The sequence below is a fragment of the Nyctereutes procyonoides genome, unplaced genomic scaffold (genome assembly GCF_905146905.1).
Source record: "Nyctereutes procyonoides isolate TBG_1078 unplaced genomic scaffold, NYPRO_anot_genome, whole genome shotgun sequence".
Taxonomy (NCBI): Eukaryota; Metazoa; Chordata; class Mammalia; order Carnivora; family Canidae; genus Nyctereutes; species Nyctereutes procyonoides.
In genome coordinates this window covers 57,369,681-57,392,151 of record NW_026575043.1, presented here as the reverse complement: position 1 = coordinate 57,392,151, position 22,471 = coordinate 57,369,681, and the positions used below count along the sequence as shown (strand labels likewise).

Here is a 22,471-nt window from a genome sequence, read left to right as displayed (position 1 = left end):
TGAGGGAAACAACAGGCAGCTCTGTGGCTCCAGAGCAGGCAGGAGGGCTGGGTGGGATTGGGGTGCGGGAGGGCAACAAAAGACTGTTGCTTCTCTCTCTCTCTTTTTCAACTATTCCCCTGATCCTTCAGGATGCTGCTCACTCCAAAATGGCTCCCTGCTCCCTCCGAGTTCAAAGCCCCTGTAAGATAGCTCCACTCAGAGCTATGTGGCCTATTCTCAGACTCCATGATTCCAAACTCAAATGCCTGTCTTTTCACTCCTTCTACACTCTTCATAGTGTTTGGAATGTCTGTTCCTTCCGTTTCTGCCCCTACAAATTTTTTTTTTAAATTTTTTATTTATTTTATGATAGTCACACACACACACACACACAGAGAGAGAGAGAGAGAGAGAGAGAGAGAGAGAGAGGCGGAGACATAGGCAGAGGGAGAAGCAGGCTCCATGCTTCCGGGAGCCCGACGTGGGATTCGATCCCGGGTCTCCAGGATTGCGCCCTGGGCCAAAGGCAGGCGCCAAACCGCTGCGCCACCCAGGGATCCCTGCCCCTACAAATTTTAATAGCTCTCCGTCATTCCCCTCATTCACAAAACTCCCATGGACCAGTTGTATTTTTTCACACATTTTAACATAAGTTTGTAGGGGCACCTGGGTGGCTCAGCAGTTGGGCGTCTGCTTTTGGCTCAGGGCGTGATCCTGGGGTCCTGGGATCGAGTCCTGCATCAGGCTTCCTTCATGGAGCCTGCTTTTCCTTCTACCTGTGTCTCTGCCACCCTGTGTATGTCTCTCATGAATAAATAAATAAAATCTTTAAAATAAATAAATATAGTTGTAGCCACGAAGTCAAAATATATGTGTGTATTACACCATCCACAATAACCTCACATATCATTTGTGGTGTGTATGCTATATATATATTTTTTAAGATTTTATTTATTTATTCATGAGCTACAGAGAGACAGAGAGGCAGAGACACAGGCAGAGGGAGAAGCAGGCTCCATGCAGGGAGCCCGATGTGGGACTCGATTCCGGGTCTCCAGGATCACACCCCGAGCTGCAGGTGGTGCTAAACCGCTGTGCCACCAGCGTCGCCCTGTATGCTATATTTTGAAGAATATTACTTCAATCTGCTTATCCAATGTGCTTCTTAAAATTGTTATTTATGTAGTTGTTTTATTTCCCACTAAACACTCAGCTCCAGACAATTAATAATATCTTCCTCATTTGGAGGATTCTGAAGCATCAGGCAACAACCTTAGAGGTTCATTCAATCTGCATTCTTATATCAAAAAAGCCTCAATTTGCATCAGGCACTGTGATTAGTAACTAGGAGTAAAAATAAGATCAATAATAAAATTTGGTTTACATTTTTTAAGACTCTTTTTTTTTTAAGATTTTATTTATTTATTCACGATAGACATAGAGATAGAGAGAGGCAGAGACACAGGCAGAGGGAGAAGCAGACTTCATGCCAGAAGCCTGACATGGGACTTGATCCTGGGACCCCAGGATCACGCCCTGGGCCAAAGGCAGGCGCCAAACTGCTGAGCCACCCAGGGATCCCCAAGACTATTTCTTTACTTTATTATTATTTTTTAAGATTTTATTTGTTTATTTGACAGAGGGAGAGAGGAAGAGAGAGCACCAGCAGGGGGAAGGGCAGAAGAAGGAGAAGCAGACTTCCCGAAGAGCAGGGAGCCCGAAGTGTAGCTCAGTACCTCAAGATCATGACCTGACCCAAAGGCAGATGCTTAATCACCTGAGCCACAGCACCCTAGACTATTTCTTTCTTTCTTTCTTTCTTTTTTTTCTTTCTTTTTTTTTTTTTAGAAAGAGGTTTTATTTTCACAGCAAAACTGAGGGAAAGATACAGAGAGTTGAGGCAGCCCCGGTGGTGCAGCGGTTTAGCGCTTCCTGCAGCCCGGGGTGTGATCCTGGAGACTCTGGATCGAGTCCCACATCGGGCTTCCTGCATGGAGCCTGCTTCTCCCTCTGCCTGTGTCTCTGCCTCTCTCTTTGCTCTCTCTGAATGAATAAATAAATAAATCTTAAAAAAAAAAAAAGATACAGAGAGTTCCCATATCCCCTAGTCCCACACATGCACAGCTTCTCCTATTCTCAATAGGAGACTTTCAGGGAAATGGAAACCTATTCTTTTTTCCTTAATCCTCTGCCTTCCGTAGAATTCTGCAAAGAGAAAGAGAAGGTGCTTTCGCAAGAATGTGGAAAAAGACAGGTGTTAGTCATTTGAAAAAAGGGAAGCACTCTGTGTTTACAAGAATCCTTTTTTTTTTTTTTTTGATAGTCACAGAGAGAGAGAGAGAGAGGCAGAGACACAGGCAGAGGGAGAAGCAGGCTCCATGCACCGGGAGCCCGACGTGGGATTCGATCCCGGGTCTCCAAGATCGCGCCCTGGGCCAAAGGCAGGCACTAAACCGTTGCACCACCCAGGGATCCCCTGTTTACAAGAATCCTAACAGTGTCTGCTCGCATAGAATGAGGAATACTAAAAAAAAAAAAAAAAAAAAAAGAATGAGGAATACTTACCATTTGTTGAAAAATCCAGCCTGATGGTATTCAGGTATTTACCAAGAACATGGACTCTGTCTCCAAGGACCTCTTGGATTAGCAGGGGGGCTAAACGGACATATTTATTAGAAGTTATGAGACTAACAAGGTGTGAGGAGAAAAAGTAGCAGGATGGCATTGGAAAGGTACACAAGGCCCATCCGTGAAGAACCTGGTATACCAATCTGACAAATGTGACTTTTAGCCTAGAGCAGATGTGGCAAACTTAAAATCCCACAGAAGCCAGGCATGTAAATGAGTGAAGCTAACTAGGTAATAGGGAGAGGTGGGACTGGGGCAAAATGGAGAATGCCCCTGACACAGGGAGCGGCTACTCTCAGCTCCAGCTGATGGTTGCTGTGTGGCCCAGAGCAGCCAGATCTTCCAGTTTTCCAAGAAAGTCTGGAAATCCAGGTTTTTATAGGACAGTTCTAAGGGGTTTTTTTGGTTTTGTTTTTTAAGTTTTTATTTATTTATTGGACAGAGAGAAAGAGAGCACAAGTAGGCAGAGCAGCAGGCAGAGGGAGAGGGAGAAGCAGGCTTTCTGCTGAGCAGGGAACTCAATGCGGGGCTGGATTCCAAGACCTGGGGATCATGACCTGAGCCGAAGGCAGACACTTAACCGACTGGAGCCTCTCAGGCGCCCCAGGACAGTCCTAAGTTCTTAAAACATGTGGCCTGAAACCAACTGGCTTTAGAACCAGATATGGCTCACAGGCCATACACCAATCACCTTGGCAGCTTGAAGGGAGCAGATGAAGGTTTTTTTTTTTATAAAAGGATATGATCCCATCTGTGCTTTAGAAAAAAATCACATGGTGCTGTGGGAAAGGAATTACAGGGAATAGATTAGAGGAAAGGAAACCAGTCAGGAAACTCTCAATAGTTTCTACAGGTGGGAGGTGGCAGCAGTCACAGTGGGGTGGGGGGAGATGTCGTGGCTGATCTGGAGTCCAGGATTCAGTGGAAGGAACTTTGCTTTAATCAGCAACTGGAAGAAGGAGTATATGCATTCTCTCAATGTATTTCCCGCCCCTGCACCCCTTTCCTAAGCTAGGAGCTGAAAGGAATAGGGCAGATAGATCATCTCTAAAGCCAAAGGATAGGACATTTTAGTAAAATCTCTGGGCTTGGGTGCAGTCTCTTTTTACCTATGATTATTTTAGAGATAGACTCCTTGACCAACTGCCCAACCCTCACTCGCCCCAGCAATGCGCTCAGCACATAGTTAAAATTAAAAGCATATCTATCATTTGGTATTTGGCTCTTTTGAACGACCAGTGGGAAACTCAGAGCCAAATCCTCTTTTGCAAACAGCAGAGAGAGGAACCGGCTCCCCAAGAGGCTGTTGCGTGGAGACAGACTCATGAGAGGTGACTTCAGCTCCACTGCATGGTCTTGCTAGTTGTGTAACGGATCACTTGGGTTCAAGGGAGGATGCAAAGGGCAGGGGTGTGAATGCAGGGAAGAAGACGCACTCCACAGAGTTTTTCTAACACCCAACAAGTGCTACTTTTAGCTTTGTTAGCTAAAAATAAGCTCGAGAAAAGCTTTTCTAGCTTTTTTTCCCCCTCCACAGACCCTTCTGAATTTAAAGTGCTGTATTTTTTAGTGTGGGCAGCGGAAATGGGTCTGAGGAGCTGTGGAGCAAAGCCTCCCCCTCTGGCACCGCCTGGGAGAGCCCCATGGGATAGGGAGAGGACGGGGCAGTCAGGCAAAGGTTAGGGGCAGAGGCCCAGAACGGCTCCAGGAAATGTTTGTATTTCTCCACCGGGAGGGAGGACAAACAAGCTTTTTTCGTGCCTTCTGGGCAGCTTTGCATGCTCTCCAGCGCAGGAGTCTGAATAGCAAGAGTGAGGCTGGAGAGAAAAACCGTTCTGGGGCTGGACCCAGCAACTGCTCCATGAATCTCACTGGACCTGCCTGCCGCCCAGAAATGACCACTTGCATTTCTCCATGCTTCACCTGGTGGGGAGACAGGTAGCCTGGGACAGCCTGCCAAGGAAGGACCTCCCTGAGTCTCTCATCCCCTGGCTGAAGTCTCTGTCTTCCCAGCGGTGGCTGTGTCCACCCACACGTGCAGTTGGTACCCGCATCCCAGGCTGAAGAAGTCAAGAAACCAGCAGCTGGGTGAGTGGTAGCCTTCAGATAAGCGTCTGTGTCTCTGTGGGGACTCCCAGGGCCCCCCCGCACATGGGACACCTGTCCACTGTCCACCATGGACAACGGGTCGTGCTGCCTCATCGAGGGGGACCCCATCTCTCAGGTGATGCCACCGCTGCTGATCCTGGCCTTCGTGCTGGGCGCACTGGGCAATGGCATGGCCCTCTGTGGTTTCTGCTTTTACATGAAGACCTGGAAGCCGAGCACTATTTACCTTTTTAACCTGGCCGTGGCCGACTTCCTTCTCATGATCTGCCTGCCCTTCCGGACAGACTACTACTGGAGACACAGGCAATGGGCCTTTGAGGACATTCCGTGTCGGGTGGCGCTCTTCATGCTGGCCATGAACAGGGCTGGGAGCATCATCTTCCTCACTGTGGTGGCGGTGGACAGGTACTTCAAAGTGGTCCACCCCCACCACGTGCTGAACACCATCTCCAACCGGACAGCGGCTGGCATCGTCTGTGCCCTTTGGATCATGGTCATCCTGGGCACTCTCTACCTTTTGATGGAGAACCATCTGTGCGTGCATGAGAAGACCATATCTTGTGAGAGCTTCATCATGGAGTCAGCCAATGGCTGGCACGACATCATGTTCCAGCTGGAGTTCTTCCTCCCTCTCGGCATCATCCTGTTCTGCTCCTTCAAGATTATTTGGAGTCTGAAGCAGAGGCGGCAGCTGGCCAGGCAGACTCGGATGAAGAAGGCTACCCGGTTCATCATGGTTGTGGCGGTTGTGTTCATCACGTGCTACCTGCCCAGCGTGTCGGCCAGACTCTATTTCCTCTGGACTGTGCCCTCGAGTGCCTGCGACCCCTCTGTCCACGTAGCCCTCCACATCACCCTCAGCTTCACCTACATGAACAGCATGCTGGATCCTCTGGTGTATTATTTTTCGAGTCCTGTATTCCCCAAATTCTACACCAAGCTCAAGATCCGCGGTTTGCGACCAAAGAGTCCAGGGCACTCCAAGACCCAGAGGCCGGAAGAGATGCCAATCCCAAAGCTCTGTCGCAAGAGTTGTGTCCATGTGGCAAACAGCTTCCAGAGCCAATCCAATGAGCAGCAGGATCTTCAAATGTGTGGAATGGCACTGAAACAGGCAGACAGTCAAGACCCAAGGAGGACAGACGAACGGACTTAGAAATAGTTCATGCCAAGGGGGTGAGAAGGCTTTGAAAATGCCACCCTTCCTCAGCTGTATCCTCCTCACTCTATCTGGAAGTGGAATCCAGGTCACTGTGGCTTTTTGGAAGGTTCCAGTTGAGAAGTGAGTGGGTTACCTTTCTAGGACCCAGTTACAAGGACAGGACAGTATGTGCACAGAACGGAGCGTGTGTGTATTGGGTGGGGCTATGGCAAGAGCTCAGTTCCTGGGCAGTTTCAAGTGGCTGAGTAAATAGGTACCAATATGTACACCGGACATATCCTTTTCCTGGGAGCATCAGTGAACTTAATGACTTAGCAGTATTTCCTATCCTCTGACCTTAAGTTGTTACTTGTTTTGGAAAGTAGATTCCAGAGTAAGTCAACAGCTTGATATTAGGCTGAGTGAGGCTCTTCAGAGGGAGTTGTCTTGATCCTGACGAATTTCATCTTCACAGGGCCTCTCTGTATGGCTCTGATTTCTCAGTAGCCCAAGAAGAAGGGCAGCAAAACCATCTGCTCTGATCTTCTCTGACCTCTGCATTTTTCTGCAAGCCTTTGCATTTCAAAGAAGGTGCTGAGGGATATGTTTCCAGGGAGAGCTGAGCGCTTGAAAAAAAATCCCATTGGCCTTTGCAAAGGGCTGAGCCCAGGGTGATTGCTTCTGACTGCTTGTTATATGACTACGAGTTGAGATTACTTATTCATTCATTTTCCAAGTATCTACTGAATTCATATACATGCTGGGCACTGTGCTAGTCTCCCTTTTACCTGGAGGGTTGTTAGTTAAGCCCTGTGTGACAGCAAAGTATCTGGGGGCGGGGGGGGGGCAAACAGAAAGGTTAATACTCTCTCTCTTACTAACCTCTCAGGGAATATAGTTTCTAGACCTGTTCATTGCAAACATCAGTATGTTCCTCTCGTTTCAGATTTCTGTACAAACACTAAAGGGTGGGAAGGGTGATGCCCCTTATGCACATGAATTTCCCACACGTGTACTTGGAGCCCTCAAAACTGAATGATTCTATGAAATGACAGGCTGCCCCGGCCCTGGATTAGGGGGAAGGAGTCCAAGCCATCTTTAGCTCTGTTCTCAAGCCACAGAGTGGTGAAAGTCATTCTTGGCTCTTTTGTTTACACATTCTCAAATTTCCAGGGTACTCTCTGCCCCAGATGACCTTACCAGATTTTAGTTCTTTGGCCTTGAAACACTCCTATCAGCTGTTTTTATTATTTCCTTTTGCAGAGGCACTCCATACCCAGCAATGAAAAGTATGGGCTCTGGAAAGTCAGATGAACCTAAATTTGAATCCCTGCTCAACCACTTACTAGGTGTATAATCTGAGGACAGGTTTTTTTTTAAGAAATTTATTTTTTTATTGGTGTTCAATTTGCCAACATATAGAATAACACCCAGTGCTCATCTCGTCAAGTGCCCACCTCAGTGTCTGTCACCCAGTCGCCCCCACCTCCCACCCACCTCCCCTTTCACTACCCCTAGTTCGTTTCCCAGAGTTAGGCGTCTCTCATGTTCTGTCTCCCTCTCTGATTTTTCCCACTCATTTTTTCTCCTTTCCTCTTTATTCCCTTTCACTATTTTTTATATTCCCCAAATGAATGAGACCATATAATGTTTGTCCTTCTCCGATTGACTAACTTCACTCAGCATAATACCCTCCAGGTCCATCCACGTCGAAGCAAATGGTGGGTATTTGTCATTTCTAATGGCTGAGGAATATTCCATTGTATACATAGACCACAGCTTCCTTATCCATTCATCTTTCGATGGACACCGAGGCTCCTTCCACAGTTTGGCTATTGTGGACATTGCTGCTAGAAACATCGGGGTGCAGGTGTCCCGGCGTTTCACTGCATCTGTCTCTTTGGGGTAAATCCCCAGCAGTGCAACTGCTCGGTCGTAGGGCAGATCAAGTTTTAACTCTTTGAGGAACCTCCACACAGTTTTCCAGAGTGGCTGCACCAGTTCACATTCCCACCTGAGGGCAGATTTTATTTAAACCTTCAGCTTCCATTTTTTTCATATGTCAAACAGAAGTAACAATAACGTAGATGTCAAGAGGTTGGTGGGCAGATTCCATGAACGTAAGCTCCCGAAGCACAGGGGTGCTTTTTAAAATTTTTTTTAAATTTAAATTCAATTTGCCATTATATAGTATAACACTCACTCCCCATCCCATCAAGTGCCCTCCTTAGTGCCTGTCACCCAGTCACCCCATCCCCCCACTCACCTCCCCTTCTGCAACCCTTTGTTTCCCAGAGTTAGGAGTCTCTCATGGTTTGTCTTCAAGCATAGGGATTCTGTTCACTGTTATGCCTCCAGTGCCTAGAAGAGTGCCCGCACATAGGTGCTCAATACACAAGTGCAGATGGAGCATTAAGTTCTGTGTCTGGCAGGAAGTACTCAATATTATGACTTCTGACATTAATGCAGTTTGCACACAAAGATGATGAGGCATAGAAGCCATTTCCCTCGGAGTTTGCCACCCCAAGTAGCTGCTGTACTGTCACTACCTGAATTTCCTCACTCCCCAGCTGCCTGGGGAGGAGTGAAAGCAGGATTCTTATCTGCCTCAGAGAACCATATATCCTCCAAAAAGAAATCTGTGGAAGCCCCACACTTCTGCTTTTGATTCTATCCCTGCTCATAATTCATTCCTGGGCTGCTCCTCTGTTGCTTCATTTTAATAAAGACGGTTTCCAAAAGAAAGTCTGCATTCTGTGTGTGTGACTCCTAAGACCATACGCTTTGAAAAAAGTAGTGTAAAAATCCAGAATCTCAGGTAGGCAGAGATTCTCACTAAGAACCAGCAAGAACAAACAAAAAAGAAGGAAAATGAAAAACCCAAGCACAGTCCAGACTCCAATTTTTCAATTCACAATGTGATGAAAAAGAGATCTTACCAAGTGTTCTTCAGAAATTGTAAGGAAGAGGAATTTAGCTTTGTTTGAGTAAACACAGGCCCCTTTTGAGCTCACTCATGAAGCTGGGGCCCTAAATTTTATATATTTATTTACACACACACACACACACACACACACACACACACACACACGGTTTGAGATGGAATAGGACAGACAGATAACTATATTCACCGTCCAGTGATGATATAGTAGGAGTGGGAAGCGGTTAATACTTTATCCTTGTAAAGATTCGTTCATTCATTCACTCATTCATTCCATCTTTCTTCCTTTTTTTTTTTTTTAAAGATTTTATTTATTTATTCATGAGAGACACACAGAGAGAGAGGCAGAGACACAGGCAGAGGGAGAAGCAGGCTCCATGCAGGGAGCCCAACATGAGGTCTCCAGGATCATGCCCTGGGCTGAAGGTGGCGCTAAACCGCTGAGCCACCTGGGCTGCTCTCATTCCATTTATTAGGCACCAACTCTGTACCAGGCACAGTAGAAACATAAATGGAAAACAAAGCCCCTGACCCTGTGGGTTCTATTGCAGAAACCAAGGAAAAAAATCAAACTACCATTCAGGGTAACTGTGTGAAAGTGGTAAGAATAAGGTTCTGCAGGACAGCCCAAGGACTTCATCTTGACCTGGGGGGGGAGGGGGGCTGAGGAGGGCTTCTCAGAGGAAGTGACTCCTGAACTTAGCCCTGAAGGTGACAAAGGAGGCAACTAGATGACTCAATGGGGAAAGGTATCCCAGTGAGAGAGGATGTGGTAAGAAAGCAGGTTACCTGGGAGCTGCAGGACAGTCAATGGGATAGGAATGAAAAGTCCTGGGGGTCTGAGGGAATCTGGTAAGAGGTGATGCCATGAGATCCACTGGGGAGAGAAGGTCTGTTCACAACATTTATTTATTTGTTTATTCTTTTTTTAGAGAGGGAGTTGAGGAGGGCCAGAGGGAGAGGAAGGGGGACAGAAACTCAAGCAGACACCCCAGCGAGTGTGGAGCCCCATGGGGCTCGATCTCACGACCCTGAGATCACAATCTGAGCTGAAACCAAGAGTTGGATGCTCAACCAACTGAACCATGTGCACCTCACAACTCTTCTTGATGGAAGATTCATGACTAGCCTTTCAGATTCTTTGATTTTGGAAAGGAATTAAATTTAATTATCAAAGGCATATATGTTTTTCTTCAAAATCAAAAGAACATATGAATACATAAAGAAGTAAGAGTCTTCCTTGCATTCCCTTTAATCTCATTTCCTAGGGGTGATGACTAATATTGGGGGTATATACACACTTGCACACAAATGATGAATCTTGCTGAAGCAGGATACACAGGCAGGTAGTTTTGCAAGGTACTTTTATCATGAATAAAGTACCTTTTTTTAAAAGATTTTATTTATTTATTTATGAGAGATACACACACAGAGAGAGAGAGAGAGAGAGCCAGAGACATAGGAAGAGGGAAAAACAGATTCCCTGCAGGAAGCCCAGTGTAGGACTCAATCCCAGGACCCCAGGATCACAACTTGAGCCAAAGGCAGATGCTCAACCACCGAGCCACCCAGGCCCCCCAAGAGAGAATCCTAGGCAGGCTCTCCGCTGAGTGTGGAGCCTGGTTTGGGGCTCCATCCACAACCTGAGATCACAACCTGAGCCAAAACTAAGAATTGGATGCTCAACTGACTGAGTCACCCAGGTGCCCCAACCATGGCCTTTTAATGGATATTTAAATGATTTCCAATTTTCCCCTATTGCCATCGTGCTGTGGTGAATATTTTGAATGGTGTATCTTTGGGCACATGGGCTAGAGTTTTCAGAAGATTCTGAGATGTGGAAGTGCTGGGTCAGAGGACAGGCGACGGGAGAGCATAGCCCCTGGACCCCGACTATCTGGACCCAAATCCTATCTCTTTTACTTACTAGCTGTGTGGCTTTAGCAAGTTACTTAACCCCTCAATACTTTACTTTCCTTGTCTATAAAATGGGGACAAGAACAATACCTGCCATAGGGTTGTTTTGAGTACTAAATGAATTTAGATATATAAAGCACCTAAAGGGGTGCCTGTGATTCAGCCATTGAAGCGTCTGCCTTCGGCTCAGATCACAATCCCACGGTCCTGGGATGGATCCCCGCATCAGACTTTCTGTTCAACAGGGAACCTGCTTCTTCCTCTCCCTCTGCCTGCGGTTCTGCCTCCTTGTGCTCTCTCTTTCTCTCTCTCTCTCTCTCTGTCAAAGAAATAAATAAAAATCTTTTAAAAAATAAAAATAAAGCACCTGGAATAGTGCCAAACATAGAATAGACACTGAAAAAAAAAAAAAACAAACCTAAAGCCCTACTCTTTTAAAGCAATGAAACCTAATCACCAGTTTTGTTGTTGTGTGTTTGGAGAGGAATATTTGCCTAAGACAAAGTTATGCAAACCTAAGAGTGAGTTCCTAGGTTTTCTTCTAAGAGTTTTGTCTTATATTTAGGTCTATAATCCATTTTGAGTTAACTTTTGTGTCCAGGGCAAAGAAGGGATCTGACTTCATTATCTTGCATATGGCTATTCAGTTGTCCCAGCAGCACTAATTACAAAGACTGTTCTTCCCCCCACTGATTTATCTTAGAACCCTTGTTGAAAATCAGCTGAGTAAAAGTTTATTTCTGAACTCTTCATATACCCTATAGCTTTGCATGTCTATTCTTATGCCAGAAGCACACTGTATTGATGACTGTAAAGTGTTTGAACTGGGAAGTGGGAGTTCAACTTTCTTCTTCTTTTTCAAGATTATTTGATTATTCTGATTTGCCCTTAGATTTTTTACATGAAATTTCACACTGTATTTCAAAACCCTGAAAAAAAAAAAACCCTGAAATATTCTTCTCCTTTGTTTTCATATTTCTCTGTCAGCCAGGGAAGCCAACCTCTTCTCTATTTCTTTACTACTTCTCAATTTCTCCTTCATCTTTCTGAGAAGTCCAGAGGTCTCTTATTTCCCTCTAGCCAAGTGTCCCAATTCAGTGTTACTTACCATCTACGGGGGCAAATCTCCCACAATGCTCCTAATGAACAATGCTTCCTGTCTTTCCATCCTCATGTGACCCCTCTTAGAATATGGACTGGCTCTATGATTCGTTTTAACCTACAGAATACGACGAAGGTGAGGTTTCTGAGCCCAGGCAGCAAGTTCTGCTTGCATGTTTTTTTAAAGCCTTGAGAAGCCTCGTAAATTCAATCTGCCCTGTGGAAAGAACACACAAAGAGGCCATACAGGCAGATACAAGACTATATGGAGAGAGAGAGAAAGGCCAGATGTCCCAGTGTCCTACTTGAGCCTAACTGCCCCCGGACAAGAACTGGCCAGCTGAGCCCAGTCAACTCATAGGATCAGGAAAGATAATACAAAGGTGTTTGTTTCAAGCCACTGATTTTTGTGGTGGCTTGTTACATAGCAATAGATAACTAAAACAGAAATTCCAGGTAAATCCAAAGCAAACAGTGAATCACTTAACCTAAGCCTTAGTTTTCTAATCTGTAAAATGGAAATGATGGTGAGGATAATCAGAGCATATCACTCACCAAGTTTTTTGTGTGGATTAAATGAGATCATGGAGTTAAATCTACAAATCTCTTAGCACGATACCTAGCACAAAGCAGACAGTGATAAATGATAGCATTTTTTAAAAAATTTATTCTTAAGTAATCTCTACACCCAATGAACATGGGGCTTGAATTCACAACCCAGAGATCATCCACTGACTCAGCCAGCCAGGCACACCTTACAGTGATCATTTTTAATTAAAAAAAAAGGGGGGGGGTTCAGTTCAGTTCAGTTCAGTGGCACACATCCAACCTGTGATAACTAGGCATAAAGATTCAAGTTAATTGTGAAAATCATAAATTTTAAGTGGAATTTCCATAAAACCCGGTGGAATCACTGCCTCCGCTGTTGAAATGATTCATTAAAAGTTTCTGTACAACTCATGTGCTAGTAAGAAAAAACATAAATACATAAAAGAGGGACACAAACAGGACAAATCATCCTCACGGCACAGTGGGAAGACCGGAAATTCCACAGCAGGCACCAGAATCCAGGGAGACCGGAATGTACATTCAGTCTGAGTGGTTGTCAACTTTCGGTTAGAATCATAGAATGAGCTGGAAGATTATCTAATCCCTCAATTTGCACATGAAGAAGCCAAGAGGGTTCATGGTGGTTGATGACAGCTCCAGACTAAGCATCCAGTTTTTCTCTTTTTTTTCAAACTTAGCAATATTTGTTGTTCATTCCTAATTTTACGCATGACTTGGTTTTATTTATTTGTTTGTTTATTTAAGTAGGCGCCATGCCCAACATGGGGCTTGAACTCATGACCCTATGATCCAAGAGTCAGATGCTCTACCAACTAAGCCAACCAGGTGTCCCAATGACTGTTGTTTGAAACACACACACACACACACACACACAAATATTATAAAACTGTAAAACTTAGAAAGAGAAAGAGTACCTTGCACATTCTAGCTCCTGGAAATAATTATTGTTAATAATCAGTTTTTCTGACTCAGTTAATAAAGGACATTAGTTCTAAATATCACCGACCAATCTACATTAGTCCAAGAAGAATGCAGGATATTCACAGGCAGCAAGGTCAGGAAACAAATACCAACCATTTCACTAGAATCTTAATACACCCACATAAGAGGACCTCAATCCAGTGCAGCCTTATGAATAAGGCAATAATATAGTAAGAGTCTGTGTAGTTTCGTGGTTAGGAACACAGTCTTTGAAGCCACTTCCAAATTCAAACCCAAAGCTCTGCTCTTATTGGCTGGGGTAGCATGAATATTACCAACCTCTCTGAGCTTCACTTCCTTCATTTTGAAATCAGAATCAGTAATGGCCCTACTTTGTGGACTATAGTCAAGGTCAAACACAATCATGTAGTTAAAGCATTTATTTGTGCATGGGGTCTGGCATATTGGAAGCTCTCTGTAATTTAGGTGGCAACAGCACCTTAGCTTTTTTTATTATTATTAATTGAGGAATAGTTGACCTGAAACCAATACAGTATTATATTGGTGCACATAAAGATGCACTATGTGTGTATATTGTGAAATGAGCATCATAATGAGTCGAGTTGACTCTGTCATTGTACATAGCTACATAATTTTTTTTCTTGTGCTGAGGACTTTTAAGATTTCCTCTCTTCGTAATTTTCAAACATGCAATACAGAATTATTAGCTATCATCACCATGCTGTACATTACATCCCCAGGACTTATTTATTTTATAACTGGAGCCTTGTATCTTTGGACTTTCTTCACCAATTTTGCCCACTATCCACCCCCTACCTCTGGCAACCACACATCTGTTCTCTGTATCTATGAGGGTTTTTTTTTTTATGATTCCATATATAAGACAGATCATATGGTATTATTTACTTTTTTCCATCTGACTTATTTCATTTAGCATAATACCCTCACAGTCCATCTATGTTGTCATAAATGGCAAGATTGTATTCTTTTTTAAGGTTCAATGATTTCATCATTTTTTATGGTTCAATAATATTCCATATACACATACACACACACACACTTTTTTAAATCCATTCATCTGCCTATGAACAGGTAGGTTTCTTTCCCATATTTTGGCCATTGTGAGTAATGTTGCAATGAACATGGACATGCAGATATCTTTTCAAGTTAGTGTTTTTGTTTTCTTTGGATAAACAGAAGTGGAATTGCTGGGTGGTATGGTATTTCTTTTTTTAACTTTTTGAGAAACCTCCATACTGTTTTCCATAGTGGCTGCACCAATTTCCATTCCCACCAACAGAGCAAGAGGGTTGCCTTTTCTCCACAGCCTCGCCAACACTTGTTATTTCTTGTCTTCTTGATAATAGCCATTCTAACAGGTGTGAGGTGATATCTCATTCTGCTTTGGATTTACATTTCCCTGATGATGAGCGATGTTGAGCATTTTTCATGAACCTATTTGTCATTCATTGTGACTTTTTTGGAAAATATCTATTCAGATTCTCTATCCATTTTTATTTTATTTTTTTCCTCTATCCATTTTTACTTAAATTGTTTGTTTTGCTATTAAGTTATATGAATTATTTATATATTTTGGCTATTAACCCCTTATCAGATATATAATTTGCAAATATTTTCTCCCATTCATTATCTTGCCTTTCATTTTGTTAGTGGTTTCCTTTGCTGCACAGAAGCTTTTTTTTTTTTTTAAGATTTTATTTATTTACTCATAAGAGACTACCTAGAGAGAGAGAGAGAGGCAGAGACACAGGCAAAGGGAGGAGCAGGGTCCATGCAGGGAGCCCGACGTGGGACTCAATCCCCAGTATCCAGGATCACACCCTGGGCTGAAGGCAGCGCTGAGCCATCCGGGCTGCCCTGCGCAGAAGCGTTTTAGTTTGATATTGTCCCTCTTGTTCATGTGTGCTTTTTTTGTCTTTGCTTCTAGTGTCAAATCCAAAAAAATCATCACCAAGACCAAGGTCAAAGAGTTTAATGCCAATGTATTCTACTAGGAGTTTGGTTTCAGGTCACACGTTCAAGTCTTTTTTTTTTTTTTTTTTAAAGACACATTTATTCAGCATCATGATCAGACTATTACATTTAGCAATCAACAGCATGGGTGCAAAAAAAAAAAAAAAACAACTACATTAAAACCCTTTGTTGGAATGCTTTACACTTTCCACAGAACAGAAACTAAAATAACCTGTTATACAATTAGTCACAAATACAGTCCTCGAGTTTTTTGCCCATACACATGAGTATTGTCTAAAACACGTCTTCTTTGTAGCAGCTAGGCCCTGCCACCACTGTGCTTGGCTGAGTTCACAAATCTGTTGTAACCCGTAGCTTCCCTGTCACTTCTCTGGCTCTCCTCTCCTGCTAAGCTTTGTTTCCTGGGAGTAATTAAAACCTTCTGCCACTGCCATAGCTGCTGCTGCTGCTGGAACCGCCATAGCCACCTTGGTTTCGTGGTTTGGCAAAGTATTGGCCTCCACCACCATAGGGGCCAGAGCTTCTGCCTCCAAAATTTCCTCCCTTCATGGGTCCAAAATTTGAGGATTGATTGTTGTAATTGCCAAAATCGTTATAGCTTCCGCCACCTCCAAAGTTGTTTCCGTCATTACCAAATCCGTTCTAGCCATCCCCACTGCCACCGTATCCACCACCACCTCGACTGCCACCGAAGCCACCTCGACCACAGAAGTTCCCTCCACGACCAAAGTTGTCATTCCCACCAAAACCAGCTCCACGACCACCACCAAAGTTTCCAGACCCACTTCGGCCTCTTTGGCTGGACGAAGCTCTAGCCATCTCTTGCTTGGATAGGGCTTTCCTTACTTCACAGTTGTGGCCATTCACAGTATGGTATTTTTGAATGACAATCTTGCCTACAGAATCGTGGTCATCAAAGGTCACAAAAGCAAAACCTCTCTTTTTGCCACTGCCTCGGTCAGTCATGATCTCAATCACTTCAATTTTCCCGTACTGTTCAAAATAATCTCTTAGATGATGTTCTTCAGGGTCTTCTTTGATGCCACCAACAAAAATCTTTTTCACACTTAGGTGGGCACCAGGTCTTTGAGAATCTTCTCAGGAGACAGCCCTCTTTGGTTCCACCACTCTTCCGTCCACCTTGTGTGGCCCAGTGTTCCTGGCCGTGTCCACCTCCTCCTCGGTGGTGTACAAGACGAACCCAAGGCCTCTGGAGCGCTTGGTGTTGGGGTCTCTCATTACCACACAGTCCGGAAGCGTCCCCCATTGCTCAAAATGGCTCCTCAGGCTCTCATCAGTCGTTTCGAAGCCCAAACCTCTGATGAAGAGCTTCCGCAGCTGCTCGGGCTCTTTGGGAGACTCTGACTTAGACATGACGGCGGTGGGAGGGGAGACTTTAACGATGCTTACTCGGCGGCGTCCAGGGGCAGAAAGCCGTTCAAGTCTTTAACCCATTTTAGGTTAATTTTTTAGAGATTTATTTATCTATTTGAGAGAGAGAGCACACACACACGCACATGCCCACGCCCACAAGTGGGAAGAGAGGCAGAGGGAGAGAATCTTCAAGCAGACTCCCCGCTGAGCTGGGAGCCTGACGTAGGGCTCGATCTCACAACCCATAAGATCGTGCATAACATGAGCAGAAAGTTTTTATGTATAGTGTAAGAAAGTGGTCCAGTTTCACTCTTTTGCATGTGGTTGTCCAGTTTTCCCAACACCATCTATTGAAGAGGTTATGCTTTCCTTGGTATATATTCTTGAATTTTTTGTCATAAATTAATTGACTGTATTTGCATGGGTTTATTTCTGGGCTCTCTGTTATAGTCCATTGATCTATGTGTCTGTTTTTATGCCAACACCATACTGTTTTGATTAGTATAGCTTTCTTACATAGTTTGAAATCAGGAGTATGATGACTCCAGCTTTGTTCTTCTTTTCCAAGATTGCTTTGGCTATTCGGGATCTTTTGTGGTTCTGTACACAAAGTTATTTTTTTCTATTGAATTATTTGTTCTATTTCCACCAAAAATGCTATTGGAATTTTTGTTTGTTCTACTTCTACCAAAAATGTTATCAGAATTTTGACAGAGATTGCATTGAATCTGTAGATTTCTTTGGGTAGTACAGATGTTTTAACAATATTTGTTCTTCTGATCCATCAGCGTGGAATATATCTCTCCATTTCTTTGTGTCTTCTTCAATGTCTTTCATCAGTGTATTATATTTCAGTGTACAAGTGTTTCACCTCCTTGGTTAAATTTATTCCTAGGTATTTTATTCTTTTTGAGTGCAATTATAAATAGGATTCTTTTCTTTATTTTTATTTTTATTTATTTTTTTAGGATTATTTTCTTAACTTCTCTTTCTCTTTATTTGTTATTAGTGTAGCCAACATCATCTTCATCATTTTCTTGATCATTGAGTCCTCTGGGTCCTATGGGAATCTAATATTCAATCATCTCGACTCCCATTTACTGTGAAGCGTCTATCAATCCCTGTTATTGAAGCTGGGCATGCCTCTGAAGAAATAAATTTTCTTTTTCTTTTTTTTTTTTTAAAGTAAGTTCTATGCCCCATGTGGGGCTTGATCTCATGACCCTGAGATAAAGATTTGCATGTGCTGTATCAACTGAGACAGCCAGGTGCTCCAGATTTCCTATTTTTAAAAAAGATTTTATTTATTATTTAAGAGATAGAGAGAGAACGAGTGAGCATGAGTGAGTGGAAGGGCAAAGGGAGAGGAAGAAATAGGCTCCCCGCCGAGCAGGGACCCCCCCCTAAGTGAGGCTTGATCCCAGGACCCCTGGATCATGACCTGAGCCAAAGGAGATGCTTACGTGGCTGAGTCAGGCAGGTGCCCCACATTTCTGATTTTTAACTCAAAGTAGAAGGACCTCTTACGCAGCACGGATCATAGCCAAAATATTAAAGGGTAGAAATGTCCTCTAGGGTTACACCCAATTATACTAAGAAGCAAAGAAATTATGTGTGAAATGGTGATCTGCTGTGAGGGGGAGTTCAAAGTCCTCAAGGGTCCCATCCCTCTAAGTTTAATTTTACAAAAGTGGAGGCTTTTAAAATATCATGCACTTAGTGCGATGAGGCTATGTGTGTATAAGGGGGAACAGGAGGATACAGGAACTCTGTACTTCCTGCTCAATTTTGCTGTGAATCTAAAACTCTAAAAAAATAACACTTATTGATTTTTAAGAATTATGTACTTCAGGGGCACCTGAGTGGTGCAGTCAGTTGAGCGGCTGACTCTCGGTTTCAGCTCAGGTCATGATCTCAGGGTGTGCTCAGCACAAAGTCTGCTTGAGATTCTCTCCTTCTCCCTATGCCCCTCCCACTCCTGCTCTCCCTCTGCTAAATAAATAAATAAATCTTTAAAAAGGTAAAAATAAAAATCACATACCTCAAAATAAATTGCTAATGAGCACAGAAACCTATCAAAATCCAACGCAAACAAACAAAAAAACCCATTTTATTGTAACATACCACTGGCAATCCAAACCAAGTTCAAGTTTTCAAACATCTTATGAAATTGTATGCTGTTCTCAAAGATCCTTCCCCTTCCCCCCAGCTAGAGCTTAATCGCCAATTTCTGGTGGGGAAAAGCAATCTGTGTTTGTACAGAGAAGACAGCAGGGAAGCATCAAACACAACATGTCCGTCCTCATAAAATAGACAGTTACTGCCTTGGTGTCTCCAAAGAAATCATATACATGCTACTGTTTCTTAAGTCATATATATGCTAATACTTCATAGTCACTCTTTTTTTTTTTTTAATTTGTATTTATTTATGATAGTCACAGAGAGAGAGAGAGAGAGAGAGAGAGAGAGAGAGGCGCAGAGACATAGGCAGAGGGAGAAGCAGGCTCCATGCACCGGGAGCCCAATGTGGGATTCGATCCTGGGTCTCCAGGATCGGAGCCCAATGTGGGATCGCACTGGGCCAAAGGCAGGCGCCAAACCGCTGCGCCACCCAGGGATCCCCTTCATAGTCACTCTTAACGTTTCTAGAAAACCATGCTGTTTAGCACAGGAAATTATTATTGCCGTTGTCATCTTGTTCATTGTGTGAGCCAACTACGCAACCGTGAATTGATTCTCTAATGCTGAGCGTTCGGTATGCCGGCGCACGGACTTCCGAAGGGAAACCCTTCCCGTCGCAGTACTGCACAAATGACAGTCGGCTTGCCTAAACTTATCCTTTACATTTAGGAAACTTTGTGGGTTCCTGTCTTCCCTGGGGGATTTTTATTACTTGTTTATGCAAACAGAAGATTGCATAAGAGTCTTGCTGGCTTTTTTTTTTTTTTTTTTTTTAAGGGATTTCGTAGTTTCCTGGTAAGCACTCAGTCACCAGTTTCAACACCCTGACATGACATAAAGGCGGGAGCTGAACCTCCGGTTCGCCACTCACACACACACCTCTTTCCTTGAGCACTCGCTAGGTGAGGCGCTCCCTAGGACAGGCTTGTTCCACTCATGAATCTGCACCAGCAGCAGAATCATTTTCTGGAAATAGACAAGAAGAACTGCTGTGTGTTCCGGGATGACTTCATCGCCAATGTGCTGCCACCGGTATTGGGGCTGGAGTTTGTGTTCGGGCTTCTGGGCAATGGCCTTGCCCTGTGGATTTTCTGCTTCCATCTCAAGTCCTGGAAATCCAGCCGGATCTTCTTGTTCAACTTGGCTGTGGCTGACTTTCTCCTGATCATCTGCCTGCCATTCTTGACGGACAACTATGTGAGGAAGTGGGACTGGAGGTTTGGGGACATCCCTTGCCGGCTAATGCTCTTCATGCTGGCCATGAACCGCCAGGGCAGCATCATCTTTCTCACGGTGGTGGCTGTGGACAGGTACTTCCGGGTGGTCCATCCTCACCATGCTCTGAACAAGATCTCGAATAGGACAGCGGCCCTCATTTCCTGCCTCTTGTGGGGTGTCACCATTGGCCTGACGGGTCACCTCCTATACAAAAAAATGCTGATCAGGAATAGAGATGCAAATTTGTGCAGCAGCTTTAGCATCTGCCATACCTTCAGGTGGCATGATGCTATGTTCCTTCTGGAATTCATCCTGCCTTTGGGCATCATCCTATTCTGCTCGGCCAGAATCATCTGGAGCCTGCGCCAACGACAAATGGACAGACATGCCAAGATCAAGAGAGCCATCAACTTCATCATGGTGGTGGCCATCGTCTTCATCATCTGTTTCCTGCCCAGTGTGGCCGTGCGCATACGCATTTTCTGGCTCTTGCACACTACAGGTACGAAGAACTGTGACATCTATCGCTCGGTTGACCTGGCATTTTTCATCACCCTTAGCTTCACCTACATGAACAGCATGCTGGACCCTTTGGTATACTACTTCTCCAGCCCCTCTTTCCCCAACTTCTTCTCTACCCTGATCAACCGCTGCCTGAGGAAAAAGACACCACAAGAGTTGGATAACAACCAGAGCACAAGCATGGAGCTCACAGGTGATCTGAATACTACCAGGAGTGTGCCGGACAATTTATTGGCCAACTCCGGGGAGCCACGGAACCCATCTTACCTGACCCCAGCTTCTCGCTAAATAACCAAGCCAAGAAGAGAGCTTGTCACCAAGAACCAAGGTCTCTGGATACACAGTTTGGCTGGGTGCACAGGATACCATCATTAAACTTGGCCTGTGGTTTCCTGGAACTTCCAGATTCAGAGAATCAGATTTGGAGAAGGGTAGTGGCAGAGTGGGCTGCCTGGTTGTGGAGCGTCACCAGAGGACCCTTGGGGGAACAGAGAGGAAAGCTTCTGAAACTTCTGCTCAATTTCTGACCCTCGTGGAACTGAAGATGGCATAACTGTCCATACTTTTGCTGAGTAGAGTTGGAGCCACGGAGACGCCCATCAGCGCCTGTGATTCACTGGCCTCTTTCCCTCACCTGCCTGAAACAGGGATGGTTCTTGGCTCCTGGGGTGATACCTAGCCTGTTGGTGGGCTCTAGATGGAATAAGAAAAGCTAAGTGGCTGGAGGAGAGTTATTGCCCCGGGAGGGAGGCCAGGCGTCATTAAACAAACCAGTAGTTCTCCCACATTCCATGGGACCAATTAATCTTCCAGCCACACTTCAGTAGAAAAGCACTAGGCAGACAGACTCACAAGCTTGGGTTAATATCTGAGTTTCCAGTAGTCATAAGGGAGGGATTAGCCACGGCAGGACTGAGCAAAACAGTCCTACTAAGAGAAAGGAAAGGTGTTTGTGCTGTGGCTAATCCATTCCTCTCCTGTTGACAATAATCGAAGGCTGAGCAGTTAGAGGCCTCAGAGAAGATAACTCCTTCCCATCTCTTGTTTTTGTCATTAAAAGGGAAATGCTGCCCAGTGGTAAAGAGAGAGAAGGTTCCTTCACATTTGTTCGCTTGTTTCTGTCCTTATAAGAAATCTACCACTTCAATAAATTTTGATATGAGACACACAGTCTGGTGTTGCATGTGTCTGGGTGATGGTTCACAGAAAGGGACTTCTTACTTAAGCAGAGACCTTTATGGGCTGTTAACTGTGTCCTGATATATAAATACCAAATACTGGGATGCCTGTGTGGCTCAGCGGTTGAGCATCTGCCTTCATCCTAAGGTGTGATCCCAGAAGTCCCAGGAGCAAGTCCCAATCCGGCTCCCTGCATGGAGCCTGTTTCTCTCTCTGCCTATGTCTCTGCCTCTCTCTATGTGTCTCTCATGGATAAATAAATAAAATTTATTTTAAAAAAAAGAAAAGAAAAATACCAAATACTGTCAAGTAGGGAAAGGGAGTAGACACTGAGCTCCATCAAGAGAGTATTAAGTAAAAAAGACAAATGTGTTAGGACAAGGATGAGTAAGGGGACTGAGAATAAGTAAAAATCATCTAATTTGGAAGGGTGGTATAGACAGGGTGACAAGAGCCCTGTATGTTTTATTTAGAGTTTGGTGAATATTGCTATTACTATTTGCATATTAAAAAAGGAATCAGACGGGATGAGCACTGGGTGTTATTCTGTATGTTGGTAAATTGAACACCAATAAAAATTAATTTATTAGTAAAAAAAAATAAAAATAAAAATAAATAAAAAAGGAATCAGGACAGATTGGGTGTTTGCATGGGAGGGAGGGAGAAGAAAG

At 44.2% G+C, this 22,471-nt stretch overlaps 2 protein-coding genes and 1 pseudogene across 2 annotated transcripts; 2 read left to right on the top strand and 1 right to left on the bottom strand.

The window, feature by feature from the left end:
* Nucleotides 1-3,894: 3,894 nt before the first annotated feature.
* HCAR1 (hydroxycarboxylic acid receptor 1) lies at nucleotides 3,895-8,584 on the top strand. Its single transcript, XM_055322783.1, has 2 exons — nucleotides 3,895-3,941; nucleotides 4,383-8,584. Exon 2 carries the CDS (start codon nucleotides 4,787-4,789, stop codon nucleotides 5,873-5,875), a length of 1,089 nt encoding a protein of 362 aa, XP_055178758.1. The 5' UTR covers nucleotides 3,895-3,941; nucleotides 4,383-4,786; the 3' UTR covers nucleotides 5,876-8,584.
* Nucleotides 8,585-15,482: 6,898 nt separating this feature from the next.
* On the bottom strand, nucleotides 15,483-16,700 carry LOC129508124 (heterogeneous nuclear ribonucleoprotein A1-like; annotated as a pseudogene).
* Nucleotides 16,701-19,715: 3,015 nt separating this feature from the next.
* LOC129507949 (hydroxycarboxylic acid receptor 2) lies at nucleotides 19,716-21,791 on the top strand. The gene has a single exon (XM_055322789.1). The coding sequence runs from the start codon at nucleotides 19,818-19,820 to the stop codon at nucleotides 20,907-20,909; it is 1,092 nt and encodes a 363-aa protein (XP_055178764.1). The 5' UTR covers nucleotides 19,716-19,817; the 3' UTR covers nucleotides 20,910-21,791.
* The last annotated feature ends 680 nt before the right edge of the window (nucleotides 21,792-22,471 follow it).